We start from the raw sequence: 23,367 nt of genomic DNA, 5'->3' as shown, positions 1-23,367 counted from the left end.
TCCTCTGTCCTCTATCCTCTATCCTCTATCCTCTATCCTCTATCCTCTATCCTCTATCCTCTATCCTCTATCCTCTACCCTCTATCCTCTATCCCTCTGTCCACTATCATCTATCATCTTCTATCTTCCATCTTCAATTTGTCTTCACTATCTTCTATCTTCCATCTATCCTCCATCTTCCATAGATGTGTGTGTGTGTGTGTGTGTGTGTGTGTGTGTGTGTGTGCATGTGTGTGTATCTGCCTACTTTGGTGGAGAGGAAGGGAGGGAGGACGGGGGTGGCTTTTAGCGCTGATTTGTTTCCCTCTCTTTTCTCTCTGTCTCATTCTCTCCCTTCAGCTCTCTTTCATTTCTCTCTCCCTCTCCCCCTTCTCTCTCTAATTTGTTTCCCTCTCTTTTCCCTCTCTCCCATCCCTGACTTTATGCAAGTGTACCTATGAGAATTGCTGCTGTTTTGAAGGAAAAGGGTAGTCACACCAAATATTGATTTGATTTAGATTTTTCTTTTGTTTCCTCACTTTGCATTTTGAAAATTGACAGAAATAAACAATCATTATTTATATTTCTGAAAGCATTCTTTGTTTACAGCATTTTCCCACCTGCCTAAAACTTTTGCACAGTACTCTCTGTGTGTGTGTGAGTGTGTAGGAAGGGAGGGAGAGAGACAGAGAGAAAGAGAGAGACACACACACAGAGAGAGACACGGAGAGACAGAGAATGATATGGAGTGGTGTGGTGCAGTGGCGGAGAGGTGGAACTCCCATCTCACAATTCAGAGGCTGTGAGTTTGATCCTCACAGGTAGAGGCAGAGATTTTTCTCTCTGGGCACACTGAGAATATATCTGCTGAACAAAACTCTTCATTGGCGACAGGAAGGGCATCCGGCCATTAAACGTTCTGCTAGCTCCATTTAGTTGCCCAGACTCCGCCCTGCAAAGGATTATGGGGTTGTTAAAAGATGATGATGATAGACATAGATTATAGATATAGATATACTGTGTTAAATTCTGCAAAGTGATATTTTTTGCTCTGAATTGTGGGAGTCAAAAGTTTTTCAACCCTGTCAATGCTCAGGTTCCTGCTACAGACAACCGCAGGGCAGTGATCTAATCACTAGATATAGTAGCCACTGAACCAAAAGCAATGGAATCTTCATCTCCCCATACTTTTTTCCCTCCGTAGGCAGAAATCTTACAGATCTATGGGAAGCAATAGAGAAATCTCCTCTTGTCAACTATACATTTTCTGGTAACATATCAGATTTCCTAGGTGAGTATATGTGGTAGAAGGCATTTTATTTCTTTTCTTTTATTTTATTTAGCTTGTCAAACATGTACAAGATAACAGGTGTAAGTATGAACATGGTCATGAACAAGGGAAATGAGTACAAATAAATGGGGACTGTAGGACAGGGATGGAAGGGACGCTGGTGCGCTTATGCACGCCCCTTTTATGGACCTCTTAGGAATGGGGTGAGGTTCACGATAGACAGTTTAAGGTTGAAGCTGTGAGGATTTGACACAACGGAGTCCGGTAGAGCATTTCAGGCGTTGACCACTTTGTTGCCGAAGTCGTATTTTCTGCAATCGAGTTTGGAGCGGTTTACCTTGAGTTTGTATCTATTGTTTGCCTGAGAATTATTGCGGTTGAAGCTGAAGTAGTTGTTGACAGCTAGGACGTTGTAGCAGACAATTTTGTGTACTACGCTTAGGTCAGACCTTAGCTGGCATAGTTCTAGGTTGTCCAAGCCCAAAATTTCGAGCCTGGTGGCCTAAGGGATTCTATTGCGAGCAGAGGAGTGGAGGACTCTTCTTGTGAAATACCTCTGGACTCGTTTGATTGTATTAATGTCCGATATACAGTGTGGATTCCAGGGAGATGAACTGTATTCGAGAATTGGTCTGGCAAAGGTTTTGTATGCCCTAGTTAGCGGTACTATGTTACCAGAGAAGAAGTCTAGAGTTACAGAGTCTTTTTCCCCAAGAGCAAAGGGACAACAGAGTTTGGAGCAGAGGTGGGTTCCTACCAGTTTGCACCTATTCGGTAGAACCAGTTCGTCAAATCTACCGAACCGGTTAGAAGAGGTTCTACCAGTGGATCCGGAAAGCAGGCCACACCTACAGAAGATGTTCCAAAATTTTTTGAAACCCACCACTGGTTCTTGGATATGATTATTCTACACTATCATGCTCATATTTATAAAACTCAGTGCCTCTGTGAAAGGTAAGGATGGCTACTGCGTTTGTGGTGCAATCAGAACATTGCGTGTGTTGAAGTTGTTTTAACACAAACCAAAGATGCCTTTTAAAAAACAGGTTTACATCATATTCTTATGCATGCCAGTGCTGTGTGTGAGGTAATTTAAGGTGGTTCTGACAAGTGTCGTCAGCATCTTCATATCTGGTCACATGGGCGGCAAGCCACTCCCATCCGGTCACATGGGCGGCAAGCCACTCCCACAAAGGAGGCCACACCCACAGAGTAGGTTCAAACAATTTTTGAAACCCACCACTGGTTTGGAGTGTCTGGTGGGCAGGAAGAGAACAAGATCAGATCCTCCCTAGCAATTCACAAGCATATCAATAGTTATTGTAGATAATCGCTTTAGTCTGGCAAGATTCTGCCTGTAAGCAAACAACTATAAAATATGAATGAAGGCGAATATATGTGTCCCAGGATAATGTTGCAAGATCCAATCTGGATCAGTCACTGGGACCAGAGGTTTTGTCTTGCGAGCTTTTAGACTTGTGCTGGAGCCCATCTTCGGATAATTTCTCTCTAGGCTGGACTCGTGCTAGAGATGTTCTCTTGAGGATGGGCTCCAGCACGCGTATGAAAGCTCGCAAGACGAAACCTCTGGTCCCAGTGACTGATTCAGATTGGATCCTGCAACTGTAAAGCAGCTACTCAAAAGAATCTTAATGTGTCACTCTTAGTTCTTTGGGTCTAACATTATGTCCTGAATTCAGAAGAGAGAGATACTGAGCAATGAAAAGAGGGATTGGAGGAGTCCCCAGCTACATATTCCTTGTAGCCAGTTCTGACATTAGACAGAGTGATATAGCAGTCTCATGTCATAGTTCTTGCATGTCGTAAAAGATTATTGCAGCTATTTCTCTTTTTAAACTACCAGGGATATACAAAAGAACCTTTTCTTTCTCAAAAGTTGAATAAATTTATTTCTGTATTTTAAGTCATTATCTTAAAGTTTATTATAAGATAAAAACAAAAAAAGAAATAGCAGAAAACTAAGAGAAGGAAAAACAAGGGTCAAGAAAGAAAGGAAGGAAGGAAGGAAGGAAAGAAGGAAGGAGACATCTGACATTTTTCAATGCAGTAGATTACAAAAAGAATTAAAACCTCAGTTTTACATTAAAGCTTTACATTTCTCCACATTTTCAAGCCATTTCTAGAAAAACAAAACCATTCCAATCACCCAAACCTCAAATCAAAATTTTCATTCCCCCCACCTCCCCACTAGTTTGAGCAAAAAATTCAGAAGCTCAGTTTTTTTCCGTTTGAGCTGAGTATTTCACAGTTCGACTCAGGTGAAATAAAGTCAGAATTTTACACCAAAGTTTCTATTATTCCTCTTAGAGAGAGAAATAAGAAAATGGAATAAGGAATGAGGACAAGAAATAAGAACAAAAAACAATAAAACTGGTGCCACACTAAAAATGAAAATTCTGGGCTAGACATCCCTAACATTATAAAGATGATTTTTCTGTAGCAGGTTCCTCTATTTTCTCCCAGATTTCTAGAAAGTCCAAGCTTTAAACAGAAGTTCTTTGAGACTGATGGTCAACATTTTTCCCCCACTTTCGGTCAATATTTTGTGCCTTGGTTTCCTCTTGAAGATCTGTTCATATTTTAAAAGAACTTAGGTCCAATAGCAGGAGCTGAAATAATTTGATTGTTGAGTATATGATAGATTGTTGTACATATGACAGACATTTTCTCACTCCTCAGAAAATATATATCCACCTTGATAAGCTGGCTGGCATGTAGCAATAGCACTTAGATTTATATACCGCTTTACAGTGGTTTACAGTTCTCTCTAAGCGGTTTACAGAGTCAGCCAATTGCTGCCAAAATCTGGGTCCTCATTTTACCAACCTCAGAAGGATGGAAGGCTGAGTCAAGCTTGAGCCTAGTGAGATTCGAACTGCCAAATTGCAGTCAGCCGGCAGTCAGCAGAAGTAGCCTGCAGTACTGCACTCTAACCACTGCGCCAGCATGGCTCAATGTAAGTTGATTTGAACCGGCCAGCTGTAAATGCAAGGATTTGTAGCCTCCATACTCACAACATGTTAATATTCCTCACATGCAATCACTGTTGTTCCATACTCGATTTGGTAATAGCCATAAAATTTTATCCCTCCCTTCATCCATCCATCCATCATCCCTCCATCCCTCACTCATGGGCTATGGATGTTGACAAGATTGCCGATCTAATTAAGGTGGCAGGCCAAACCCAAAGGTAGGCCTCAAGCCTGAACCAAACTAAGGCTCCATGATATTAAGCTTGAACTTCTCTAAATATAAACTGCTTAGCTTGCTCTTAGGATGTAGTGCAGTTAAACATGAGTTATAGTGTCAGTAGAAGGTGGATTGTCTGCACTAAAAATATGCTGACGCAAGGAATCTATTTTAACCCATACGCCTGCTTATCTGTTAATTTGTGTATTAGACATATATTGTTAGTTCCTCAAAAGACCAGATGTGCTGTCCGTTGGCTGACCCATGTATTATGACATTCTATAGACTCTATATCTCTGTAACCCAAGGACAACTCTTGAGAGGTGCTTCCAAAACTAACAGATGGTTGATGGCAAGACAGGGAGGATGCGTCATCACCACTATATAAGGAAGTCCCTGAATCCCACTTGGGGTTCAGGCCATTTACTCTTTGCTATGAACCTGCGCAAATAAACCTTTCCGTCTCTAAAGTGCTGGCTTGGGTCCCATTATTTCTACAACATAATGATGGCAGAAGAATGGGAAGAGATACCTCCTCGACACAAGCTAGTGAAACAACAGGCTAATCAATATTACATTTATTAGCAATATTACATTTTGTGGGTTGGGGGGGGGGACTGAATTGTCTGCTTTTCTGTAATTTATCCTATTAACTTTTAGCCTGTTGAGCACATCAAGTGCAGGGGTGAGATTCAAAAATTTTAGCAACTGGTTCTCTGCTCAGTTACTGGGTGGGCGTGGCCATGGTGGGCATGGCCTACTCAGCCTCCTGCGCCATGGCGGGGAGGGGAGAGTTTTTGCCCTCCCCAGGCTCCTTGAGCCTCCAGGTGGGCAAAAATAGCCTCCCCTGGGCTTCGGAGGTCCTCTGGAAGCCGGAAACGGGCCTGTCTCTGGACTTCCAGAACTTCTGGGAGGCCCATTTTTCTCCCTCCCATAGCCTCCATGTGGGCACTGCACTTACCTGGCATCCAAAATGGGCCATGTGGAGACTCCTGGGAAGGGAGGGGTGGGCGGGGCCAGCCAGTCCTTGCAAATACCGCTTCCGTGAATCAGATGTAAAATTAGCATCCGGTTAGCCCGAACCAGTCCTAACCGGCTGAATCCCACCCCGATCAAGTGTTATCCTTAGAGATCTAATAACCATGTACAGCCTTTATATACGATCACGGGGAGTGTATGAGTGTGAATCTGGAACGTATTCCACAAACAATAAACATGTTTGACATCTTTCAGCTCCAAAGTTGCCTACCTGGTCACAGGCTGGTGCCTTGAAGGAAGACCTGTTGTTGACAAAACAGCCAAATTGGCTGAAGCCTGGAAAAGCAGAAGGACCTGAAGTTCCATTCCTACAAGCTTCCTGGTGGCTGAAGACCAATGCTTCCAAAGAATCTGGCCCTCCATCTGCTGAAACCACCTTGGCAAGGTCTTTTCCTGCTTCTGTAGCAATCTCCAGCACTTCATCAAGATTTCTGCCAGCTCATAGTGAGTCTGTATAGACTATATAGTAGGTTGTCTTCTTTTAACAACCCCATAATCCCTTGGAGGGTGGAGTTTGGGCAACTGAATGGAGTGGAGTGTTTACTGGCCGGATGCTCTTCCAGTCGCCAATGTAGAGTTTTGTCCAAAAGATATATTCTCAGTGTGCCCAGAGAGAGAAATCTATGCCTTTACCTAGGATCGAACTCACAGCCTCCTGATTGTGAGGCAAGAGCTCCACCTCTAGGCCACCACACCATTCTTGTATAGGCTATGGAGTTGTGTGGTATGAATTTGATCATTTCAACCAATCAATCATAGACTACTCAAACCATCCCTGACTTCATGTGGTATAACACTATTTATTCTAAGGGATTTTACTTGCTTAAGGGAAATTTTTATTCCAGTCTTCCATTTATCCAAAATACATTTAAAAATGCTTAGAATTAGGATAACAGAGTTGGAAGGGACCTTGGAGGTCTTCTAGTCCAACCCCCTGCTTAGGCAGGAAATCCTACACCACTTCAGAGAAATGACTATCCAACATCTTCTTAAAGACTTCCAGTGTTCAAGGACCTTCCTTCAAGGTCCCTTCCAACTCTGCTATTGTATTGTATTGTATTGTATTGAATAAGATTGGCAGGGAAGTGAAGGTGTATGTTTGATTGCAATAGGACCATGCATTCAAACCAACGAAACCTCTTCCCTCCCAAGAAAGGTATCAAGCATAAAAGCACCACATTTTACTCCAGGAGCTGCAGATCTCTTAAGGTGGATCGTAAATGTTCCACATTAGAAGCTCGGTTGATGTACATACTTTTCTTTCTCTCTTTTTTCCTCCAGCCCCAAGGATACCTTTACAAGCTAAGACCCTTGTTGTGAAAGAGGATGGAACGGTCCCACAACAGGTCACAATATGGCAAAACTCTGCTACTCAGAAAAGTTCTCCTGGTCCTTCTCCCCAGATCTCATCTTGGCTGCAGACAAATGCTTCAACGGGATGGGCCATTTCTCCTACCCAACCATCCCCAGCTCCTTTGATCCAATCAGACTTTCTGTCTGTGACCCAGCCAGCCCCAAGTGAGCATTCAACGACTGGAAATATTCAGCATTTCAGCTCTCTTGTTCCTTTCCTTCTTTCCTTTCCTTTCTCCTTTCCATTTCCTTTCTCCTTTCTCCTTTCCTTTCCATTCCTTTCCTTTTCTTGTCTTCCTTACCTTTTCTTTCCATTTCCTTTCTTTTCCTTTCCTTTCCATTTCCTTTCTTTTCTCCTTTCCATTTCCGTTCTCCGTTCTCCGTTCTCCTTTCTCCTTTCTCCTTTCTCCGTTCTCCTTTCTCCTTTCTCCTTTCTCCTTTCCTTTTCTTCTCTTCCTTTCCTTTCCTTTCCTTCTCTTCCTTTCCTTTTCCTTTCCATTTCCTTTCATTTCCTTTCCATTTCCTTTCTTTTCCTTTCTCTTCCTTTCCTTTTCTTTCAATTTCCTTTCTTTTCTCCTTTCCCTTTCCTTTCCGTTCCTTTCTCCTTTCTCCTTTCTCCTTTCTCCTTTCTCCTTTCTCCTTTCTCCTTTCTCCTTTCTCCTTTCTCCTTTCTCCTTTCTCCTTTCTCCTTTCTCCTTTCTCCTTTCTCCTTTCTCCTTTCTCCTTTCTCCTTTCTCCTCTCCTTTCCCTTTCCTTTCCTTCTTTCCCTTTTTTTGTATCTTTGAGTCATTATTGACCCCTGCCAACTAACTGGACAAGTCCTGTTCTGACCTAGGCTTCCTGAGAAAGCATAAATCACAATCTTGGTCTCCAAAACTCTCTTTTATTTATACGGCTGTGGATTATGGTCCTTCACAGCCCCTAATGATTCACAAACAGTCTGTGAAGAGTCCGAAAGAGATCTGCCACAATCTATCAGGGTAATGCTGATAAGCACCTACCTTTATCTCCCTTGAAAGGCTGCCAGACATCTAATTGCCAAGTAGTTTTGCAAGGCCAAAGGTAGCACAGAGTCAAACAGAACTTCTTAGAACTTGAACTGATCAGATGAACTAATTGCTTCCTGTGAAAGCTCATGTCTGTTTGCTCCTCTTTTATGTCTTTTGCAGCATGTGGGGGGGGGGAAGCATCTCCAAGCCTTATTCCCGAGTCACCCCTTTTTTCTTAATTGTTCTTGCCTTCTGGTGGTTCTGCGCATGTGCACACTGGGAAAAGGCTCCCACTGTTCTTCTGCCTCACTGATGTCAGACTACAGAGGCTCTGGAGACAGCACGTAACTACCAGTTGGCCCTGGCTCCCTCTCTGCCTCTGACACAGAGCCCTCCTCAGAGCCTTCCCCAGACTCCAGGGCTGGCCCATGTTCCTCCCCAACCTCCTCACTATCCGGCTCTGTTGCCAGCTCCACAGATCACCAGTGGACCACAACCAAGTCCCTGAAATTTTCTTAGCAGTATTTTTGGAAGTGGTTTGTCATTGCTTGCTTCCTAGTGTTAAGAGAGAGGGACTGGCCCAAAGTCACTCAGATGGCTTTCATGCCTAAGGCAAGACTACTGTCGCAGAAAATGACAGGCTTTAGACTTCTCAGGATACAGGAAAGGTTTATTTGGCAGCCAGGTTCAGAAAGTTAGCAAAAAGGCTAACATTGCAAATTCTGAACAACCTTCATCATCAAAGCACGCGTTCTTATACATTCTCAAAAGCATTGCAACACGGAAATACTTAACTCATTTCTTATTGGTTATTTTGGGGGGAAAGCCTTATAAGTAGATGAGGGTCTTACTTCTTCTTTTGTTATAAGTATGGACTACATGTCATTAACAAACTTTATCTGAACCTTGTGGTTTGGACTTTTGACATAGGGACGTTGGCTAGAACATCTTGTGGTTAGCGGCTGATGACATTTCTTTTAAACAAGCTTCTTACTATCCTTTTTATGCCATGTCTTCATTCTTATATTTGTAATCCATATTTTATTCTACTTTACTACAACTCACGATCAGCCCAAAGTCATCCAGCTGGCTTTCATGTTTAAGGTGGGACTACAACTCACTGTCTCCTGGTGATTGGCCCAAGGTCATCCAGCTGGCTTTCATGCCTAAGGCAAGACTAGATTTCACAGTTTCCTAGTGATCAGCCCAAAATCACCCAGCTGACTTCATGCCTAAGAGAAACTATAACTCCTGGCCACTTGGTTTCTAGCCTGATGCTTTAACCCCTATACCAAACTGGCATTCTTTCATTTGATTTAATGTCATCCATTCACTTTCCTTCCCAGCCACTGCTGGTTTCTTTTTCCTGAGTATTCATATTTGCAATCCTCAGCTCTTAGGGATCACACAATAAATGGGACGATGTCGCCTGCAGGGGAGACCAAGTTTAGTTATGTGATGACATCTCTCAATTGAAATGGCCCAATTTATGTAGATAAAAAGGGACACCGTAGCTCAGTGGCTAAAACTCTCAGTTGGTCGATCAGAAAGGTCGGCAGTTTGGCAGTTTGAATCTTTAGTGCCACGTAATGGAGTGAGCTCCCGTTACTTGTCCTAGCTTCTGCCAACCTAGCAGTTTGAAAGCACGTAAAAAATGCAAGTAGAAAAATAGGAACCACCTTTGGTGGGAAGGTAACAGTGTTCTGTGCACCTTCGGCATTTAGTCATGCCGGCCACAGGACCACGGAGACGTCTTCGGATATGCTGGCTCTTCGGTTTTGAAACGGAGTTGAGCACTGCCCCCTAGAGTCGAGAATGACTAGCACACATGTGCAAGGGGAACCTTTGCCTTTATCTTATGTAGATAAAACTAGAGGAATTTCATTCCTTGAAAAAAATTGGATATCAAATTAATCTCTTGATAGTATTTATTTTAACAGCAAGCGAAGGATGAAGTAATGAATCCTAGCCTGTGCAAATAAGCTTTCTATTCAGTCAACTGATGTTATTTTTTAAATAAAGCTTTTAAGCCTTTAAGAATATGCACAGAAAGTTTAAAGAAAGAGTCTTTATTTCATGCAGGCGGAAAATCCTTTTAAGGCATCTAAGCTTAAGAGCCACACATTTTTTAAAAAAATCCAGATTCCCCCCTTATTGTAACTAGTCTTCTAGAATTTAAATTTCATTTTGATTAATTGAGATCAGCTGGGAGAGAACTAATGATTTTATTATTCGATATTTATAGCAATGGGTGTTCCTTCTCCATTGGCTTCTCCATCTACAGAGGAAAAACCAGTTGCCTTGAAGACCCATCCATCTTCTAGTAAGTTGAAACTATTATATGCCATACCGTGAAGTGTACTATTTGTCACAACAAATCAGAGGTGGTATTCAGCAGGTTCTGACCAGTTCTGGAGAACCGGTAGTGGAAATTTTGAATACTTCGGAGAACTGGTAAATACAACTTCTGACTGGCCCTGCCCACATCGATTCTCTGCCTCCCAAGTCCCAGCTAATTGGGAGGGAATGGGGATTTTGCAGTAAACTTCCCCTGGAGTGGTGAGGGAATGGGGATTTTGCAGTAAACTTCCACTGAAGTTGATAGGGAATGGGGATTTTGCAGTAATCTCCCACTGAGGATTTTACAGTATCCTTCCCCTGGAGTGGTGAGGGAATGGGGATTTTGCAGTAATCTTCCTCTGGAGTGGGGAGGGAATGAGGATTTTGCAGTAAACTTCCCCTGGAGTGGTCAGGGAATGGGGATTTTGCAGTAGCTTTCCCCTGGAATGGGGAGGGAATGGGGATTTTGCAGTAATCTCCCATTGGAGTAGGGAGGGAATGGGGATTTTGCAGTAACCTTCCCCTGGAATGGAGAGGGAATGGGGATTTTGCAGTAATCTTCCCCTGGAGTGGGGAGGGAATGGGGATTTTGCAATAATCTTCCCCTGGAGTAGTGAGGGAATGGGGATTTTGCAGTAGTCTTCCCCTGGAGTGGTGGGGGAATGGGGATTTTGCAGTAACCTTCTCCTGGAATGGGGAGGGAATGGGGATTTTGCAGTAATCTTCCCCTGGAGTGGTGAGGGAATGGGGATGTTGCAGTAACCTTTCCCTGGAGTGGGGAGAAAATGGGGATTTTACAGTATCCTTCCCTTGCCACACCCACCAAGCCATGCCCACAGAACCAGTAGTAAAAAAAAAAAGAATTCCACCACTGTAACAAATGATAATTCAGTGCTTGAGAAGGTGCAGAAAAAGGCTACTTGAAGAGTCTTGGGAAACTTATTTGTAACCTTAGCGCACTAGTGAGGCCATACCTGGAATACTGCTTATTCTCCAAAGAATTTGAGGGTAGGATAAGAAGTAATGGGTGGATACTCGTTAAAGAGAGATCCAAGTGTTGAGTCCCCCTCCCCCCAAGCAATCAGCAGAGCTGGCAGCAGAGTCGGACAGTGAGGAGTTTGGGGAGGAACATGGGCCAGTCCTGGAGTCTGGGGAAGGCTCTGATGAGGGCTCTCCATCAGAGGCAGAGAGGGGGCTGAGGCTGTTTTGCAGTGATCAGGTCCCTATGGAGCTAGATAGCAGTAAGGCAGAGGAACAGCTGGAGCCTGTTCCCAGTGTGCACATGTGCAGATCTGTCAGAAGAAGAGCACAACTCAGAAATCAGGGTCGACATGCGAGTAAAGTCACAGGTGGACAGTGATGGGCCCCTCCCATAGGAAATAAACGAGAAGCGAAAGGGGAGTGGGCTTTTGCAGGGAACAATTCGTTCATTTGGTTGTTAGATTCATTTCAAGCGTGTGAAGATCTGTCTGTGAATTTCAGAGACTCTGTGCCCAGACTTTCCTTGCACAGCACCTCATTTGGAAAATATTTTCATGGCAGCTTTCCAAGATAGATAAGGTCTGTGGTCATAATTATGCCTTTGAAAGGCTGTTTGCCAGGCCTTGATGAATGTGAATGAAAGGAATTCACATTTGTTTAATAAAAGAGGTTTTGTCGGGACCAGGACTCTGCTTCATGTTTTTTGGGGAAGCCTCGGTCAGAACACTAACCTAGAAGTAAGGAGAAATGTTCAGAGATCAACTAATCAATGGAATAGCTTGGCTCCTGGAATTGTGGGTACTCCATCACTGGAGTTTTCAAAAATAGAATGCATAATCATTTGACCAGGGTGATGTAAGGATGTCTACCTTGTTCTAGGATGGCCAACTTCATACTTCTGGTTCATTTGTTCCAGAAATGAGCCAAAGGCAGAGAGACAGGGGTGGGTTTCTCGCCCCGTTCCAACCAGTTCAGTTGGAACGGGGCCGGCGGCGTCTTCATGCACGCACGCAGTGCACGCATGCGTACTAGCATCTGTGTGATGCTCCAGCTGCTCCTGGAGGATCGCGCAGGCGCTGTATGCGTCCTGCGCATGCGTGGAAGTGCAGAACTTGTCAAAACCGGGTAAGGAGTGCGGGCGGGCGAGCGGGCCCTTCGCTGTTCCTGGAAGTTACTTACTTCCGGGTTCGCCAACCAACCGGTTCGCGGGGACCGCCGTGAACTGGTTGAAACCCACCCCTGCAGAGAGAGACATATACAGAACATGGTTTGGCTCCCTGTGCATGAAGGACAATATTGTGCTAACCCATAAGTGGGAATCTCTGTTAAAGCAATGCAATTCACAATTCATCCTTGCTAATGTGTTATCTTCCGATTCTCCTTTCAGTGACAAGAAACACACCCTTACCTGCCCTTGTGACATTGCCACAAAGGCCCAACAGTGACAGCTTATCAAAGGTGAATTCCAGTAAGTACTTTTCTTTCGAGCAACCAAACATGGCATAGATGTGCAGGACTGTTCTCACAGACTCCACGCACGAAAAATACATCTCGATGCAGAAAAAAATTGCTACAGACATTTTCACCTCTCAATGTCCACATTTCATATTCATCCCTTTTTGTTCTGAGCTTCACCTTCACTCCTGCCTCTTCTCCTTTTTGTTCTGAGTCACCAGGTGGGACTACTAAAAACATTTCAAGCTTCTAGTCCTTAAGCTTATTATCTGCGCCCGTGATATTACTTTTAAATTGAGGAGCTCTGCTTGTTTGAGATTTGGCCTGGCTTTACTGCTTTTCAGTGTCAAAAGAAAAATGAAATTTTGTTCTCTCCGAATATGGGCCTGGAAATAGCTTTTAGTTCCACCTGGTGTTTCCACTTCTTCTGACTGCTAACCTGATCAATGACATGGGAAGAAAACAGATGAAAAACTTGCTTTAAAAAGTTTACAATCCCTTAAAAAGGGCAAAAATGCATGCCTGGCCCATATTACAGGTAGCCCAAAATTTCAGTTGTTGAATGAGACATTTCTTAAATGAATTTTGCCCCATTTTACAAGCCTATTTTTGCCAAGGTTGTTAAGTGAATCATTGCCATTGTTGGATTACCAACTTAGCTATTAAGTGAATCTGGCTTCCCCATTGACTTTGCTTGTCAGAAGGTTGCAAAAGGGAATCACGTGACCCAAGGACACTACAACAGTCATAAATCTGAGTCAGATGGCAAACATCTGAATTTTGATCATATGACCACGGGAATGCCCCAACAGTCGTCTGTGTGAAAAACAGTTATAAGTCACCTCTTTCAGTGCTTTTGTAACTTTGAATATTCAGTAAATGAACTGTTGTAAATTGAGGTCCACCTCAGGGTGTGTCAGCATTCCAAATATCATCCAGAATTAAATCAGAGTCCAAGGCATAGCTTTCATCAAAGTTCCAATTTAGTAAGAGAGACATGTTGGTACAATCTGTGGAAACCCGAATCCGAAAGCTTCCTGGGTTTTCCCACCTAGTTGAAAGTTCAAAACCTTGCCCCCACACCCACAAGTCCATCACATGGTCCAATCTTCTACTGCCACGCTGGCATTTCCACCCATCCAGTTCCGGTCAGGTGCAGAGATGCAAAGACAAAGGATGGCCTTGGGCTTCTAGAAAGGAGTGCTTTATTTTGACAACAACACATTCTGCTCCTTACGATTCCCCCCTCCCTATTCCCCACTAATGAAACAGCATAGTAAAATAAGAGAGAGTGTGGCAGGCCAAAGATCCTAAAAGGAATATGACTGCAGGCCTGACAGGGTGGGCTGCTGGTGGTTATTAGGGGTTCGGGAGAACCTATGGCCAAGGTTCTGTGCAGTTTGGAAAAGCCCCAAATCCTATCCTGGCTGGCCCCGCCCCCCCGCCCCCCCCCATCCAGGAGCCCCCACGCAACCAGTTTTTGGATACAGGTAAGTGCAGGGCGCCCGGGGTGGGTTGCTACCAGCATTATTGCCAGTTTGGCACACAAAACATCTTGGGCACACGAACTCGCTTTGCTCACACGCATGCCAAATGCGTAATCCGCGTGTGTGCACATTTACACCTAAAAAGGTATAAAGAAAAGAGGGAAAATTTACATTTCTGCAATGGAGCTTGTTCTGCGCATGCGCATAAGCAAAAACAAAGATGGCGCCACCGACAATAGAACCAGTTCAGGTGTGTGGACGGATGAGTTACTGCTTACTCGGCCAAACCGGGTCGAACCGCTAGGAACCCACATTTGTACCGCGCACGTGGAGGCTTAGGGAGGGCGATAAATGGGCCCACCAGGCCCATTTCCAGCCTCCAGAAGGCCTTTGGAGCCTAGGGAGGCCATTTCCCCCCTCCCGGAGGCTTGAGGAAAGCCTCTGGAGCCTGGGGAGGACACAAATGCCCCCCTGCCATGGTGCAGGAGGCTGATTAGGCCACATCCATCATGGCCACGCCTATACAGCAACTGGGCAGAGAACCCCTTGCTAAAAATTTTAAATCCCACCCATGGTCCTCCTGTATATCTTTGAAGTATTGGTGAAGGAAACAGATGAAAGAAGATAACATGCTAATAATATTGTAGGAGATTCAGGGCACAAATACGCCCTAGCATAGAGCACGCTCCTGGTCCAGGGTAGCAATAGCAATAGCAATAGCAGTTAGACTTATATATCACTTCATAGGACTTTCAGCCCTCTCTAAGCGGTTTACAGAGTCAGCATATCGCCCCCACAGTCTGGGTCCTCATTTCACCCACCTCGGAAGGATGGAAGGCTGAGTCAACCCTGAGCCGGTGAGATTTGAACAGCCGAACTGCAGATAACAGTCAGCTGAAGTGGCTGCTGTACAGCACTCTGCCCACTGTGCCACCTTGGCTCTGTATCTGCATTGCTGTAGCAGGATACCTCTAGGAAAAGCCGACAGGAGAAACTGCACAAATGCCAAGAAAACCTCTTCCCTGGATACGTCTATGGAGATTCTCAGTCATGGTTGTCCCAAAGGTGCTTCTTTTTTTTCCCCCAAGAGGCAACTGGATTTATTTATTTATTTCGGTTTTTCTTTGAAGACGTTTCGCTCCTCATCCAAGAAGCTTCTTCAGCTCTGCTTAGGCTGAATTTAGTGGAATCGGCTGAATTCTCTGGACCGAAGATTGGAGGTCAAAATGGTTGGGTGTCCGATTCCTTGTCTAATTGCATTCTTCAATCCGCTGACTTTATGAGCTCATATTCCTTTGAGGCTGTCTCTGCAAAATTGGGCCCTTGGAAATGGCCTCTTTGAGGGGCGTCTTCTCCCATCCATCTCTTGATCACAAAGTCACCGAGCACTGGCAGCAAATCTACAGTCTTAACCTGAAAGATTCTATTTCAAGCAACTAATTGACCCGAAAGCTGAGTCTTTGGCTGTCGGCTATTCTTCTTTTTACTTTTCTTGGAATGGGCAAAAGTTACCATCAGCAATTACTTAACAGACAGTCAGGTGGGACAGCTGTCCCCCTCTGCCGCCATAATGGCAATGACTTTTTAAAAATTATTTATTTATTAATTTATATCCTGCCTTTATTATTTTTAGAAATAGCCCAGGGAACGGGCATACCTCATACTCATTTCTCCTCCTATTTTCCCCCTCCCAACTCTACAAGGTGGGTCAGGATGGGACGGGCTGGAGCCAAAGTCACTCAGCTGGCTTTCATGGCTAAGGCGGGAATAGAATTCACAGTCTCTTGGTGATTGGCTCAAATTCACCCAGTGGGCTTTCATGCCTAAGGCAGGAATAGAATTCACAGTCTCCTGGTGGTTGGTTCAAATTCACCCAGTGGGCTTTCATGCCTAAGGCAGGACTAGAATTTACAGTCTCCTTGTGATTGGCCCAAAGTCATCCAGCATGCTTTTATGCCTAAAACAAGACTAGAACTAGAATTTATGCTCTCCCAGTGACTGGCCCAAAGTCATCCAGCTGCCTTTCAGGCCTATGGTGGGACTAGAACTCATCCTCTCCTGGTTTCTAGCCTGATGCCCTAACCTCTAGATCAAACCGAATCACTTGCTAGGAATGTTGACTCCCTACACATGAGTGGATCTTATTTCCCAGAATTCTTGGCAATGTCCATGGCTCAACCATGGTGTTCGTTTCATAACCATCACCAAATTGTAAAATTGATCATGGTCCCATGTTGACCTGCTTAATGATGGCCCTGAGTTACGACTGTAATTCCGGGATCAAATATAATTGTAAGTCAAACTTTACCTGTAACTGTCATGTGTCCTAGGAGTAGCTGATAGGCTGAATTCTCTCCTTTTGCATAATATCAATAATTATAATTCTATAATAGCAATAGCAATAGCAATAGCAGTTAGACTTATATACCGCTTCATACAGCTTTCAGCCCTCTCTAAGCGGTTTACAGAGTCAGCATATTGCCCCCAACAACAATCCGGGTCCTCATTTTACCCACCTCAGAAGGATGGAAGGCTGAGTCGACCCTGAGCCGGTGAGATTTGAACAGCCGAACTGCAGAACTGCAGTCAGCTGAAGTAGCCTGCAGTGCTGCATTTAACCACTGCGCCACCTCGGCTATAAATAATTTGTAAGTTAATTTGTAAGATGTTGAATGCAGATGATGAAGATTTAGGTTGCGGTACATGTCTGCCCTGCTGTAAGCACCCCATATTTCTTTTGCATTGAATGAGCGTCTTGAAAAATTACCTATAGGATTTTGTTAATTTTCCCATGGGTTTTGGCAGGCTGATCAGAAAAAATTAGGAACCAAGCAACCAACCATCATCAAGAGTTAGCTTTTAAAGTGGTCTTTTAAATTCATTCGGAGCTGAATTTCCAATGTGAAATTTGAAAAGTCTTGGGTTGATAAGAGTAAAAAAATCCATCTTTTCTGCCACTACCATATAGGCAGGTTGCCTTTGGAAAACATGGGGCGGGGTGAATTAGTAATATTAAGGTTGTAGTAATATTCCAATTCCCTAAAAATTAGCTCCATCAAGCTTGAACAGAGGTTTTTGAACAGAAGATTCTACTATATTGCAAGATTTAGTTTGACTGGATTGTACCTATCATCCGTGATGGGACTGTTGCATGATTTATAGAGTCAATGTCGTGCTTTATAGATCAGTTCTGTGAGATACCATATTTTTCGGCATATAAGATGCACCTTCCCCCCCCAAAAGAGGATGAAAATCTGGGGGTGTCTTATATACTGAATACAGCATTTTTGGCCTCCCAAAACCCCACCCCCTTTGCAAAAATGGACGTGCAGAGGGTTTGGGAGGCATCCAGAGTGCTCCTGTGGGCTGGGGAGGGAAAAAATGAGCAAAAAACGCCCCCCCTTTTTGCTCGTTTTTGCCCCACCAGACCCCAGGAGCACTCTACCAGCCTCTCAAAGCTCTGCATGACCCCCCCTTTTTTGTGTGTGCAAAAAACGAGGTGTGCAGGGGGTTTGGGAGGCCTGAAGAGTGCAAAAACTTTTTTTTAAAATTACTTCTTCAAAATCATGGTGCGTCTTATACTTTGGTGCGTCTCATAGTCTGAAAAATATGGTAACTAACTTGTGGAGTAGAATGTGTGGCCCACCTTGATAAGAGCAGAAACAACAATTGGAGCAGTGAGATTAATTCTGCCATATTGTCTTATTATTTGCTTTCAAGCTCAATAAGTAAACGTAGTCCTTGGATTTCATCTTGCCCCCAGTTCCTTTCTTCTGACCCCTGGAGCACCTCAAAATTTTAGGTGAAGTTGAACAGGCTAATTCTGCCTCCTTCATTGATGACCAGCCCATGCCTGCTGTGGGTCTGAGACCACTGTTGAGGAAGTTCAACCTTTGATAGAAGTAAGGACACCCATCACTGCAGTACAATAAAAGTCCAAAGATTTGAGATAGAGATAAATTGTTCCTCTCCTTCCGCCAAATCTGGAATTTTACAGAATGTTACAGTCCCAGAATTGGGGGCGCCATTGAGATCACTGAATTCAACTCTTTGTTCAGTGCAAGGATCCAAATGAAAGCATCTCTAAGTGATGTCAGCACATCTGTTGTATGGAGTCCACCAATTCTTTAGGTTGTTGGTTTCACTGCTGAACTTCTGTTAAAGCTAGGAAGCTTTTCAATAGCAATAGCGATAGCAGTTAGACTTATATACCGCTTCATAGGGCTTTCAGCCCTCTCTAAGCGGTTTACAGAGTCAGCATATCGCCCCCACAGTCTGGGTCCTCATTTCACCCACTTTGGAAGGATGGAAGGCTGAGTCAACCTTGAGCCAGTGGGATTTGAACCGCTGAACTGCAGCTAACAGTCAGCTGAAGTGGCTGCAGTACTGCACTCTAACCACTGCGCCACCTCGGCTCTCAAACCACCAATCAAATCTGTTTCCTGTCATTTAAATATGATATGCAGTGTCTTGATCTCTGAAATTGTCAGCTGCTGTCAGCAAGGCATTGTGGGGGTTGTAGTCCTCGCCATAGGGAGAGCAATGGGTTGCCTGCACTTGAGTTGAAAAAATAAGTAGATCCTACTGATTAAGGGGATACTGCTTAAAATAATAGCAAGTCCTCTTCTGTGTATATTGTTTAAAAGTAAGAATGAAGGCATACATGCTGTGATGAAAAGCAAAAAAATAGCCTCAACCCCAAAGGCCAATTGCAAGGAAGTGGTCTTCATAGGTTGACCACATGGAGATGGTCAGGGGATAACAGAAAACAGAGGGAGTTTCCACTTCTGACTTTTGAAGGTGTTTCTCTGAGATGTCCACCAGGACCAAAAGACTGGTCAAATCTTGGAGATGAAAAAAAGAATGGGGAAGTCTTCTTTTGGTGCTTGGACTTCATAGCAGGCATACATTTTCTTCTCAACCATTTCCTTGTTCGTTCTGGCTTTCTTCTCCTGAAGCCTATAACTTGCTCATTGCTGGCACATGACTTTTTAATTTTAAGCAGGCGACGAGGGATGGAGAGCTGGAAAAAGAATAAGGCCATTGTCTCTGGAAGCGGCGCAGCCACACCTGACCATCTCACCCGTAAAGTATGGGGAAATGATATATATACATTTTTTTTCTGCCTGGCTTCGGTTCAAGAATGTGACAGAAAATGGAGTGGCTATGGGAGCGGGCAATCTCCTCACCTACAGGATAAAGCTGTCTATTTTTTTTCTTTTGTCAGGAGAGATTCTTCTACAGGGATGAAGGGATGTTGAAGGCCCCACAAGATATTTCTTCCTCCCCCCCCCCAAGACCTTGGAGGCTTCAGTTCTTTTACTGTGATGATTTCCAAAGCTTGCTTTGTTAAATTGCTCAGTTAAAATATTTTTAAAAAAGGGAAAAGCTTCTGCTTCTGGCTTACTCCTCAGAGCCCAGCTTACTCCCCCGTTTAAATTTTGCAACAAATCTGAGAGAAGTTCATCCAAGAAGTGTTGACCCAACCAAGGTCACAGCGAGGATTCTGTGGGTGACCTGAGTTCCTTCTAGCCCCTTCCCTTGGCAGCGTGTCAAGTCTCATATGGGATTCTTTGTCTTGAATCGAGTTTGCCTCTTCTGCTGTAATTAGATGCCATCTTCTATTAATTTCACAGCTGCTTCTCATAGCTCAGGCATATGTCATCGGCCCTTCATTACTTGGGGGGGGGACACACACTCTTCCACCTCTCTCTGATCGTGTAACTGGTTCAAAGTCATGAAGAATGCTAAACATGATTCCTGAGGGAATCCAATCTCCCGGCCCAAGAGAGAGAGAAAAAAGTTGAGTTTTGATAAGGCTCAACTTCCAAGAGCAGAGAGGGAAGATGTTTGAGTCTGGAGGAAAGTTCGAATTCCTTGTAAATGGAAGGAAACATTACTTGGGTTACCGAAGGCATCAATCATCAGGAAATGATTCTCTTTGAGAAAGATTGGTTACCTTACAAAGCTGAGGAGACTTTGGGCTGTCATCCATTGTATGTTAATTTGGGTCTTCCAAAGGTGCTTTTGCAAAAGGCAACTGGATTTTCTTTTGTTTTTCCTTGGAGATGTTTTGCTTCTCATCAAAGACGCTTCCTTAGTTCTGACTGAATGGTGAAGAATGGAAGGATCTATATTCCTTGAAGTCCTCTGGTCATTGGTCCTCTCTTTGAGAGTTGTTGAGGCCACTTGGAGGTTTATCTGTGCCTTCAGAGTCACCTGAATAATGCAAATGGGAACTGGGAATCTCTATAGATGTTAATTTGGGAGGAAACCCCAGGTTGTTTAAAGAGACTTATTAATTTATGAAATTTAAGATGAAAGGGTGTTGAACTAAATATATGAGGAAAGTGCTTCTAAAGAACAACCCACTGCCACAAATGACTATTTAAAACATTTTTTTAGAATAACAGAGTTGGAAGGGACCTTGGAGGTCTTCTAGTCCAACCCCCTGCCTAGACAGGAAACCCTATACCATTTCAAACAAATGGTTATCCAACATCTTCTTAAAGACTTCCAGTGTTGGGGCATTCACAACTTCTGGAGGCAAGTTGTTCCATTGATTAATTGTTCTGTCAGGAAATTTCTCCTCAGTTCTAAGTTGCTTCTCTCCTTGATTAGTTTCCAGCCATTGCTTCTTGTTCTACCCTCAGGTGCCTTGGAGAATAGCTTGACTTCCTCTTCTTTGTGGCAGCCCCTAAGATATTGGAACACTGCTATCATGTCTCCCCTAGTCCTTCTTTTCATTAAACGAGACATACCCAGTTCCTGCATCCGTTCTTCATGTTTTAGCCTCCAGTCCCCTAATCATCTTTGTTTAAAAATATTTAAAATTGTTTGGAACTAATGAAGAAATATTTCTTTACTGAGATCTCATAGATGCCATAATGAAACATTTTCACAACTTAGTCTCAGAAATTTTCACTTAGACCTTACGTAAAAAGTTGAGCTCCCAGGATGGTTGTGTGGTGTGTCGGCGACTTAAAACAAAACACCAGAACGTTGATTTTCTCTGTGCAAAAACACATCCTTTCTTTAAATAAAAGTACTCTGACGTGCCAACTTATTCCACCGTAATAAATCGTCGATCCCACGGGCTTCTTTGGGATTACGTATTTTTCTTTCTCCAGAATGCACACAGGTCATCCAAAAGGGCAATTTTGTGACTTTGCCACCACCCTTCACGGTTCAAAAGCTGAATCCTTGCGTGATGGAGTTATGCAAGTTTTATCAACGGTGCTTCTGTACCAGAGACCGGAGTTACTCAAGGAATCACGCCATGAGGTAAATCTGAAAAAATGGTCTCATCTAAGTTCTCAGTCAGGAATCTAGATATTACAAATTGCGCAGATTCTCACAAGGGCTTTTTTTTGGTGTGTGTGTGTGTGTGTGAAGAGTTGAGTGATATACACTCCTTCCAAGTTGAAGCAAGCGAGGTTCATACTTTTCAGAAGAAAGCCAATCCCCCATGTTGGTTTCTGGGCCTTTATAGTCCTGTGATGGCGAACCTATGGTATGTGTGCCAGAGGTGGCAGACAGAGCCCTCTCTCTGGGCATGGGTGCTATTGCCAGCTGCTCTTCTGGTTTAAAAAAACAGGCTATTTTGGGGCCATTTTCAGGCTTTTTTCGGGCTGTTTTTCGGGCTGTTTTCAGACTGAAAAACTGCCTGAAAATGCCCTCAAAATGCCCTGAAAAATGGCCTGAAAACAGCCTAAAAATGGTCCAAAACAGCCCCAAATGGCCCCAAAACAGCCTGAAAATGCCCCCCAAAATGGCCTGAAAACAGCCTAAAATGCCCCCCCCCAAATGTCCCCAAAATGGCCTGAAAACAGTCTGAAAATGCCCCCCAAATGCCCTGAAAAATGGCCTGAAAACAGCCTAAAATGCCCCCAGAATGTCCCCAAAATGGCCTGAAACAGCCTAAAATCCCCCCAAATGTCCCAAACATGGCCTGAAAACAGTCTGAAAATGCCCCCCAAATGCCCTGAAAATGGCCTGAAAACAGCCTAAAATGCCCCCAGAATGTCCCAAAAATGGCCTGAAAACAGCCTAAAATGCCCCCCAAATGCCCCCAAAAATGGCCTGAAAACAGCCTAAAATGCCCCCCAAATGTCCCAAAAATGGCCTGAAAACAGCCTGAAAATGCCCCCCAAATGCCCTGAAAAATGGCCCGAAAACAGCCAAAAAATGCCCCCAAAACAGTCATGCCTGCACCAGCCAGCTGGTCTTCAGGTTTCCAACACTCAGGCACATGCACATGCACACATATGTACGCTCATGCACGCATGTTCCAGTTTGGGCACTCGGTGCCGAAAAGGTTCGCCATCCCTGTTATATAGTCTCTCCTAACCTCTACTTCCCCATCTTTTCTTATCAAGCTTTGATGGGCTTGCCACAAAACCAGTGGTGGGATCCTGCCCATTTAACACCTGGTTCGGGGATGACAATCTGCTCTGCCACAAAAATCAGCTGAGAAGATATAGGTTAATAAAGTGCGGGGGGGGGGGGAGGCATGCAGGCCCAGCTGATCGTTGGAGCTACCGGTTCACCCAAACCGATCTGAACCGGTCGAATCCCACCCCTGCACAAAATGTGTCCTTTTCCATCAACTAGTTTTGGCTATCACCATTGGACAACATCTTCTCTTGCATGTTCTCACATCATCATTAGGAAACTTCTAACACCTTCTAGAGTTCCCCAACCATGTTGTTCCAAAGTAGACCAATGAGGCCACCCCTATGTCACTTCAGAAATGGGTGCATGATAGATGAAGTTATCAGAAGTCACTGATGGAGAAATGCGTCCAAAGATGGTTCTGCAGAGGCAAATCCATCCTTCTGGTGAACCCCAGGCTCACAGCCTGTGAGGGAAGGGAATTAAGAATGTTTCTTTGAGTTTACTTCAAAAAATTCTAGGCAAATTGTTAGATATTTCAGCAGCTGAAACTCTGGTTATAGAAACATAAGGAAGAGCATTTGCAACAGCTGCATTGGGCTACTTTAGAGTTGATTTTATGGGCTTCATGCGATGGCCTCCTTAAAAGGGATCTCATCAGATTTAATGAATGGGCATTAATAGAATAAATGTGGTTCATATTTAATAAGTAGGCGTCAAGCTTGAGAGAACCTGGAAGACCAGGCAATTTCTTTGATCTATTTATTCATTCATTTACTTAGCTTTACAGATGTTATTATACCACCCCACTTCAGGGAGGGTGGTTTGTAAAGCAACACAAGCAAAACCA

At 43.9% G+C, this 23,367-nt stretch overlaps 1 protein-coding gene across 1 annotated transcript in view; it reads left to right on the top strand.

Moving 5' to 3' along the window:
* Positions 1-23,367, top strand: part of LOC116512024 (otoconin-90-like) — an 81,278-nt gene that overhangs the window by 7,242 nt on the left and 50,669 nt on the right. The window contains exon 6 of the mRNA XM_032222298.1: positions 1,184-1,270. Within this exon, the coding sequence (XP_032078189.1) occupies positions 1,184-1,270 (87 nt within the window). The remainder of the gene's footprint in view (positions 1-1,183; positions 1,271-23,367) is intronic.

This window comes from Thamnophis elegans, chromosome 8 (genome assembly GCF_009769535.1).
Source record: "Thamnophis elegans isolate rThaEle1 chromosome 8, rThaEle1.pri, whole genome shotgun sequence".
Classification (NCBI taxonomy): Eukaryota; Metazoa; Chordata; class Lepidosauria; order Squamata; family Colubridae; genus Thamnophis; species Thamnophis elegans.
This window is presented reverse-complemented; position numbering and strand designations above follow the sequence as displayed.